At 51.4% G+C, this 9,308-nt stretch overlaps 1 protein-coding gene across 2 annotated transcripts in view; it reads left to right on the plus strand.

Moving 5' to 3' along the window:
• Window positions 1-5,681, plus strand: part of AGPAT4 (1-acylglycerol-3-phosphate O-acyltransferase 4) — a 173,454-nt gene extending 167,773 nt beyond the window's left edge. For both annotated transcript variants that reach the window (XM_077999210.1, XM_015137646.3), the window contains 2 exons: window positions 2,336-2,534; window positions 5,113-5,681. In XM_077999210.1, coding sequence (XP_077855336.1) covers window positions 2,336-2,534; window positions 5,113-5,207 — 294 coding nt within the window. In that variant the 3' untranslated portion in view covers window positions 5,208-5,681. The remainder of the gene's footprint in view (window positions 1-2,335; window positions 2,535-5,112) is intronic.
• The last annotated feature ends 3,627 nt before the right edge of the window (window positions 5,682-9,308 follow it).

Consider the following 9,308-nt stretch of genomic DNA (forward strand, 5'->3'; position numbering starts at 1 on the left):
AGTCTGGGCGACACAGGGAGACTCTGTCTCAACAAAAAAAAAAAAAAAAAAAAAAAAAAAAAAAAAAAAAAAAAATAAGGTGAATGGGAAGTTCTGAGTTCAGTGGCTCCTAGAAAAGGGAGTGCTTTTTCCTTCTTGCAAGAGGTGCAAATAAAAAAATCTTGACCTAGCAAATGTCTTTCTGGAAACAAGACAGAAAAGGTGAGTTCCCCTTTGTGATATTACTATAAAAAAGCACTATAAAGACTGTTAAGGAAAATAATTTCAAAAGCCACATTTGCTCATTTTTAAAAATGGGTGAGTTCTATGGCATGTAAATGACACCTTAAGAAAGCTGTTTTTTTTTTTTTTAAAAAAAAAACAAGGCACAAAATATCACCCGCCTTTTCTAGTTATCAGGTGCCCTGTGGCCCCAACCTGGGATAAGAAAATCACCCCGTTCTGGTGGGCAGGCGAGTGCTGCTTCCTACCCTGGCAGAGTCGGGTGCCACCTCTCTGGGCATTGCTCCTGACTGTCATGGTGCTCACCTCCTTGTCTCCTCCACCATCTGATCACTCTCACTGCTTGAGGGTGGGAGTGCTTGGCACACACGTCGATTTTTCTTCAACTGCTTGATGATGTGACTTCCCCTGAGAGCCCCCACGGCTTCCCTTGGCCGATGTCCAAGAGCAGAGTCACGCGACAAGTGACACTTCAGACCAGGCTTGTTAATGGGCTGCAGGGGGCCGAGGGCAGAGCAGAGGCACCTGAACTGCCCAGGGAAGGGGTTGGGGGTTCTCCTTCCAAAATGGCCTTATTAGTGTGTGGACTAGTATGAAAAGTGACTCTGAGAGGCCAAGAAAGCCTATGATTCAGTACACCCTGAATGGAAAAGAAGAGAAGTATGAGATACTTTAGACTTTTCTATCTCAAATTGTTAAAGGAAAATATTCAGCATTTAAGGTAGTATAAGTTTCAATTATATGGAAGCTCATTTTTCAGAAAATTCGACTCCTTAGAGAACTGGGACGTTACTAGGCTAGTTCATGGGACACAAACTGGGCCTCACCATGACCCACACCTGTTTTTGTGTGGCATGCATGCTATCAGCCATGTGCAGCTTTTACAATGGCTGAGGCAGCCACCCACAATACAACCCGGGCAACTCCCTGTGGCTGCCTGGCTCAGCTCTGCTCCCTGGAGGTGGCTCCTGCCCTGGTCCCCCCTCATGGCCAGGACCTGCCCTTAGATGGGCCAGTGGGAATCCTGGTGCCATAGCCCCTTGTTCCCCCCAGTTCCTGGCTCAGCCCAGCTCCCAGCCGCTTGAGCACTCCTGCTGACTGTCGGGTTCCTGGTTCCCTACCTTATATCCGGCAGCTCCTTGTGGCTGAGCCCCAGTCTCTGAGCGGGAGCTCCGTGACATGAGACCCCCAGGGAAGGGCCACCGCGTTCTTTTGCAGTGCATTTACGTGGGGCCGAGAGTCCCCTGTTCTCACCCAGGGACTGCAAGGAGCGCCATGAGGGCTCTGGAGTAGCTGCTCTGCAAGCTGCTCGTGACACACACACCCTGGGGGTGGACGTGGACGAGTGCGTGGTTCCCACTAAGAATCTGCTTAGTGGAAGGACGTGAGCCTGTTTACCTTTTCCACGGTCTGACAGTCACTTAAAAGAGTCACCCTGGATACCCAGTCCTGAGTTTGCTGTCACCTCCGAGAGCCATACCCAGCAGCCCACAAGCTTTTGTCATTCATGATGCCTTGAATCACGGCCCTCAGAGCCCTCCAGTGGCCAACAGGGTGGTAGGTGTGGGTGGGCGGCCCCGCAGGAGCCGAGGTGAACTGGCTGTGGAGGCCAGGAAGGCAGGGCATGTGCCGGGCCGGGCTGTGTGGCGAGCTCCTCCTGACTGCGGGTTGGGTCTCCACAGTGTCCCCTGTGGGCAGCTTCGGGGCAGCAGCCACTCCATTCTCCCGCCGACCTGTCGTGGAAGGCACTGCTGCCCCATCAGACACACTGGGGCCTGGGCTCAGGGATGCAGGCACCTGCCCACAGAGGGTGGATCCCAGCTCCAGCCCAGGCTGGCCTGGCGCCAGGCCTCATGCTGCACGCCCTGCACTCAGTGACAGCTGCAGCAGCCCTGCCACTCCCAGTGCCCCTGTGGGAGGGGCGGCCAGATGCAGCATTGAGAAGACAGCAGCTGCCTACAAAGTGCTTTCTGGAAGGAGCCACAGACCCCAGTTCTGCCGAGCCCCCGTGGCACCCGTGTATCTCTGCGATGTGTCTTGGAAGCAGGGCCTCGGGAGGGACCTGCCACTGAGCCCTGTGTGGCGTCTGAGGGTCCTCTTTCCTGTCCCCCAGGATGCCTTTCAGGAGGAGTACTACAGGACAGGCACCTTCCCAGAGACGCCCATGGTGCCCCCCCGGCGGCCCTGGACCCTCGTGAACTGGCTGTTTTGGGCCTCGCTGGTGCTCTACCCTTTCTTCCAGTTCCTGGTCAGCATGATCAGGAGCGGGTCTTCCTTGACGCTGGCCAGCTTCATCCTTGTCTTCTTCGTGGGTGAGTGGAGGGCAAGGGGCTGGGGGGTGCTAACAGCACCACCCTGGGAGAGGTGGCATCAGGGCTGGGACAGAGGCCATCTGTGTAGGCAGTTGTGCCATGGATGAGGAGCAGGCTCAGCTTGCAAATCACAGGGAAAAATTAGACTTCAGGATGAGTACGAGGCCCTTGAATACCAGGCCCAGGACCCACTCTGCAGCCTGGATGGTCCAGCCTCCCACCTGGGGCTGGATTCCACACGTTCCCTCTTGGGTGGTGATGTAGCTGCCACTTCCACTCCCCGACGGCTGCGAGTGCTCCCTCCCCGTCCCCTGCAGACAGCTCTGCTCACTGGCATCATTTCCTGTTTCTGAAGAAAGCCCTGTGCTGGAGGCCGGTGGGGACGTAGGGGCAGCTCCCTGCCTTCCTCTGGGGGCGCCTGTGGCTTCTCCTTTGCTGCAGGTGAATGACACTCAGTGGAGACGCTTGCTCACAGAACTTTTCACGCATCTGCGCTGGCCCCAGGTGACCCGGATTCTCGGGCTACTGCTGCTTCTTGGCACCAAGCCTCTGTGCACCCTGCTCCTTGCCTCTGTGGTGGGGCAGCCTGTCGTGCCTGCTTCCTGCCTGTGAACAGCAGGCCCGTGCGTCCTGGAGCCAAGGAAGACTTCGGGGTTTCCCTGTGAAAGGCCCCATCTCCCCAAGCCTGGCATCCTCTCTGAGGCTTTGGAGAGCCCGGGAGAGATGGCACATTGTCCAAGCACACAGAGATCGTGTGCTGCTTTCAGATGGACAGGTCTCAGTTATTTTCTGTGAAACACAAAGATGCAGTATGCTCACTATAAAAGGCCCAAGCAATATGCAAGCGCAGAAAATTGAAAGTGTGTCACAACAAAATTCCCATTGAGCCTAATTCCCAGATAATCGTTAATGACAATTTGGTGCACATGCTTTTTCCAGCCTCAAGCAAATGTAAATTCCTATCAGTGGAGTTTCTTCAACTCGCCTTTTCACCTAATGAATCATAACCACCAAAACAGGTCACAGCACATAAACCTATCTCATTCATTCCGACTGACCTAACCAATTCTAGAGCATGTGGTTGCAGTAAACAAGCTGGCTCCTGTGCCTCACACAGACCCTACTAGTCTTTTGAAAAATTAAGATGCATTTTAATATTAAAAATTAAAATATTAACACCCACACCTTCTAAGGGAAAAAAATAAGAGGATGGAGAAGAAAGCACCTCATCTCCTTAAGGCAGGCCTGGGGGCACCCCCATCCCCCGCCATGCTGCTGAGGCTGGCCAAGGGTCCCTGGTAGGGTGGGGGCAAGCTCAGCCCTTCTCTTCAATAGCAGGCAACAGCAAGGCACACACAGACCCGTGTCCTATTGGACAGGCCCCTTCAGGATGAAGGCTGCAGACAGGGCCACCCAGGTGTGTAGCGAGTACCAAAAAAAGAAGCTTGAGCACTGCCCAGGGTGCAGTGTGGACACAGGATGTCTCCAGGAGCATCTGAGGAGCTGACTGCCCCGCCCCATCACCCTGAGCCTGCGCCTGACTGCATTCTGCCTTGAAGGACTTTGTGTTTGTGTCTTACTCCTCTTCGAAGGCCACAGGGTTCACGTTTTACTCACTTTTTTCTGCTCTACAAGAATTCCACTCGCACTGCTACTGTTACACTCCACGCAGGAGTCCTCCCGTTTGTAAATGACTCATGGGAGATGCGTGCCTTCTGCTGGCTGGGCTGCATTCGCCCATCCCAGGCTCTTCCATCCATGTCCCAGTTAGTTTATCAACCACGATGCTAATGCTAGGTAACCCTGTGCATCATGATTTAGGGGATTTCATTCACTTGTCTATCCATTCTTAAACATTTATTATAAACGGACTGTTTTCCAAGCTCCATGCCCAGTGCTGAACACATCAAATGATTACGTCTTGGGCCCTGCACCCAAGGACCTCACCAAATCTGCCCTCTCCAGAGGGAGTAGTTGAAATTGCAACTTCTGAGCATTGGGCCCTGCTTTCCAGCTTCCTATATGAAACTGGGCTCCCACGAGGGTCCTGCCCATTCTCTGGTGTAGGCAAATCCTGCCGTCAGAGGGAACGGCGGGGATTTTCTCACTGCTGTAACACTTGCACCAAAAGCAGTGCTGAAACTCGTTGGGCACTCGGTACTCGAGCTCTTGCATCTTCCAGGCTCCTGGTCTGTTCTTTATAAAACTTCGCCGAACATGCCCTGTTAAGTTCCTGCCCCTCATTTACAAGAGAATCCTCTTTACCTGGGAGCCAGCAGAGGAAGCCAGGGATTTCTCTGAGTCCCTGTGAACAGCTGTGCATGGCTTGCCAAATCGTTCACCTTCAGGGTCCAAGGAGGAAAACCCCCACCAGAGCAGCCTTGCTTTTTCTTAATGTCACACAGATGTCCACACTCAAGGATGACTGTAAAGCTGGGAGGACGATGTCCCCTCAGACCCGCCAGCTCCCAGCTGGTGCTTGTGATTTGTGGCCACGGACCTTCTCACATGCTCTGTGGGCAAATGGGCCTGTAGTCTGTTCGGGCTGCTCCTAAATCTGCTCTCCTTGTCTCTGCAGCCTCCATGGGAGTTCGATGGATGATTGGTGTAACGGAAATTGACAAGGGCTCTGCCTACGGCAACTCTGACAGCAAGCAGAAACAGAATGACTGACTCAGGGAGGTGTCACCATCCGAAGGGAACCTTGGGGAACTGGTGGCCTCTGCGTATCCTCCTCAGTGGGACATGGTGACAAAGGCTGGGTGAGCCCTGCTGGGCACGGCGGAAGTCACGGCCTCTCCAGCCAGGGAGTCTGGTCTGAAGGCCGGATGGGGAGGAAGATGTTTTGTAATCTTTTTTTCCCCATGTGCTTTAGTGGGCTTTGGTTTTTTCTTTTTGTGCGAGTGTGTGTGAGAATGGCTGTGTGGTGAGTGTGAACTTTATTCTGTGATCATGGAAAGGGTATTTTAGGCTGCAGGGGAGGGCAGGGCTGGGGACCGAAGGGGACAAGTTCCCCTTTCATCCTTTGGTGCTGAGTTTTCTGTAACCCTTGGTTGCCAGAGATAAAGTGAAAAGTGCTTTAGGTGAGATGACTAAATTATGCCTCCAAAAAAAAAAAAAAAAAAATTAAAGTGCTTGTCTGGGTCATCTGTGGTGTATGTTTACATAGACCGCTGCCCCTCCATCCTGCCCTTGCCCATGGCTTTGGTGTTTCAGATCCTGCCCACAGGAGGCAGCAGCCGCGGAGGTGTGGGCAGTTGAGAGGGGTGGGCGGCCAGCACAGCTCCTTGTAGGAGACAGGTCCAGGTGCCCATGAGCATTTATGAGGGCAGAGATGACAAGCACGTGCGTGGAGACCAACCAAGCGTGTCCCTGGCACACAGCAAGGGAGAGGCTCGCTAGGTGTCTGCAGTGCAGTCTCCCAGCCTAAGTCTTGAAGATGTGCCCAACTCCCTGAGGAAACTGATCGTGAAATTGAACATAAACGTCATGAACGTATAGCCTGGGCACTCTGTAGTGATTTGTGAGATGAGCTTGCATCGACTGTTCCTCTCAGCAGTGACAGCCAAAGTCACCCCTAATAAAAGGCAGGTTCACTTTATAAAATGCCTCGCCCCTTCCCAGCATGTAGCGCTTGTCTGCAGCCCTAAAGGTCCTGCTCTGATCAGGGTCAAATCGGAGCCGACATCCCATGTACAAAAATCCCCCAGGCTTCTGCCTGCCTTCCGGGCTCCTGTCCGCTCCCATTTTACTCCATGGAAGAGTTCCGCCGGGAGCATCTCCAGTGGCCTTTGCAGACTGCTGTCAGCCAGCGGCTGCCAAAAATGCAAAAGAAGAAGAAACGAAAAGCAGTGCTATTTTTGCAGAACAATTAAATACTAGGTATTAAGTCATCTTAGGCCAAAACACCAAAGGCACTTGGACCGGTGGGTATTTGGAGCATGAGTTAGGCAGGATACGTCTTTCCCCTGGTGTGCAGCTGCAAGTTGCCGAGAAAAACTGCCTGTGTTGCTGTGGTAACAGGAGAAGGAATGAACTGCTCCATACAAAAACTGGCCAAACATTATAAGGCCTATTCTACGCAGTCATGTTTTTGGCTATTTGCTCATTTAGTCATTAAGTGTTTACCAAGCACAACCAAACTAGATAAGCCAAGGAGTTACGAGACAGCTCTAGAGACGTTCCCTCTGCTTACAGGACAATAATGCATTGTTGATACAAATGAATTCGAATCTGCAGAAGTGAAAAAGAAAACAAATCCTGGCTGACTTGTGGGAAGAGCTGACTGCAGAGCCCAGGGCTTGAGTTAACCAGCTTGCGGCCCTGCAGGCAGGCTTGATGGGAGCGCCCAGCACATCTGCCCATCCCGCACAGGGACATGAAGCACCATGTGCGGACATCTGTGGGCAAAAGCCCAGGGCATGACCTTAGGCACGAGGGGCCCTTGGAGAAGTGGAGGTGTGCATGGTGCATAGCATTGTGTGTCTGTGAACATGCCCTGGTGGGCCTGTGCCTGGATTATCAGGCCAGTCGCTCGGGGTCCATGATGCTGAACTCTGCAGCTCACTGGCTGTAGGATTTGGGTGAGACACTTTTCCTTGCTGACTTAATTTCCCCGTCTGCAAAATGGGGGTGATGATATCTACCTCTTGGGGTGTGTCAAGGGTAAAAGAGACACACTTTAAGAATCCTAAAGCACTAAGCCAAGGGTGAAAGACAAGAAAGCTGCCTCTATGTTGCTACTTCTCAAAAACGCTCAGAAATTCTCCTGCCGTACTAAAAATGTGTTATTTTTCTCATCGTCATTCTTCCACTCAACACAGAGGTAATCTAAGTTCTCAAAACATAGATCCAGGGGCCCATAGACATTCAGTTTTCTTCTGAGTTGGCTCTGGTATCACACAAAACACAAGCAAGCAAACAGGCTGCCTGCTAGGGCCTTGGGTGCCAGGCTGGAGGAATGCAGGCAGAATTCTCTTAGGAAATAACTAAGCACTAAGTTCTGAATTGCCTTAGAGCCGAAAGAGAATGTGGCGTGCTGGGGAGGGATCTGGACCTCTTTCTCATCAGTCATTTGACCTGTCCACGAAGAACCATGTTGTTATGCAGCCTGGGAACCTGGTTGCCTTCCACCCTGCACCCTTAATGACACAGACAACCACGGGTACTCCTGGACAGAAGCTCATCACTCTTCCTCTGGTATCTTCACCCATGTTCAGGTCACACGGAGGTCACCATCTCCTCAGCAGAGAACTGCTTTGGTCCCCAGGGTGTTCGTTTTTCTACGAGGTGAAAACCCATGGAGCTTAAGCCATCTTTTTGTCCCCTAAGTAGAGCTCCACAGACTAACAGCTACACTTCCTGTCTTTTCCACCTTTCTATCTCATTCTGGCTTAAAGCTTATCGCACTACTGAGAGCCTGTTCTGTAATTCAAGGTGGCAGAGAAAAATACGAACCTTGAGTGAAATCTGGAGAGCGATGCAGGGTCATCTCCAGACATGAAGGGCCATATCCTAGGCAACTCCTGCAGCTTATAGAGGCAGGCAATTTAATGGACTTCTTCCAGGAAACGCAGCCCACGGGGACTCTATTAAAAGACACCAACCATTCGGAAGATGCAGCTTGAGGCCTGGGGGACTGGACTGATTCTGCCACTATAAAGTGAACATGATTAATCGGGAGGAAGAAGTAAGGCACTCTGTGAGTTAGTCTTCCACCCTGTTGACTTTGACAGAGAGAAAACCAACTTTTTTCATATGATCACACAGTAGTACTGGACTATTTCTTGACTGCTGTATTCCCTAAACAAATGCATGCAAAGCCTTGTAAAAGTAGCTGATGATTTTAAAAAAAGTTAAAACATTAGGGTTTTTCTAATATATCCATATGTGGGACAGTGATTTAAATGTCATCAATTGTCCAGTCAAAACTTGTAATAGTTGATGTGGAAGACACAAAGAAGGCCCCACTGGAGTGGAGGAGTGGTCTGGCTGGTCCCCAAGCAAAACAGAATGGGCTTCGCATAGGCTTTAGAACTTATTCGTAAATATTGACCGAAGTGTGACGAAAGGTATCCAGTGAAGATTCTCTAGGGTCCCTACTCCTGCTCAAAACAAGAGATTTAATCCAGCTTTCTCTAAAGCAATGGTCCAGACTTTTCACATACTTACTAGGTTAAAGAGAAAATAAAAACAAATACTTTGGTTTGCACGTCTCTTGAGGGGCCCTAGGCTGTATAGAGGAATATTTAGAGGAATATTTGTGACCTGCCATTTGTGTTTAAAAGAACATGAAAGCAAGACAGGCCCTAACCTGCCTGTGTCTGTAGCTGACCAGGAGGCCACTGCTTCCTTCCCCCAGAGCTTCAAGGAAAGCCCCCCCAAAATGCAACTCTCCAAGGTCCTGTGGAGTAGTCCCCTCATAATGCCTCCATCACACCTGTGTCTTACGATGCCTTAATTGACGTAGCTCCTAAGTGATGTTTACAGAGAAGGAAATACTAAGCAAGCCCACGCGCAACACGCTCACAGTGTGCTAGCTTTGCCATGCTTTCTGACTCTTCTGGTCCTAGTCACACCTCGGCGCAGGGGGCAGAAGCGGCCGAGCTATGCCGACAGGTGCTGCTGAGAGCGAGCAGCCGTTCAGCTGAGAAGGCGTTTCTCGGTGAGGGCACGTGAGCTGGCATTCCAGGCTGCTGAGTGCTGCATCTGCAGGTGCACTGCGTTGCTCCACGGAGTGTTCAGAAGAGACCAGCATCTTGAATTTCAGGCCCT

The sequence above is a fragment of the Macaca mulatta genome, chromosome 4 (assembly GCF_049350105.2).
Source record: "Macaca mulatta isolate MMU2019108-1 chromosome 4, T2T-MMU8v2.0, whole genome shotgun sequence".
NCBI lineage: Eukaryota > Metazoa > Chordata > Mammalia > Primates > Cercopithecidae > Macaca > Macaca mulatta.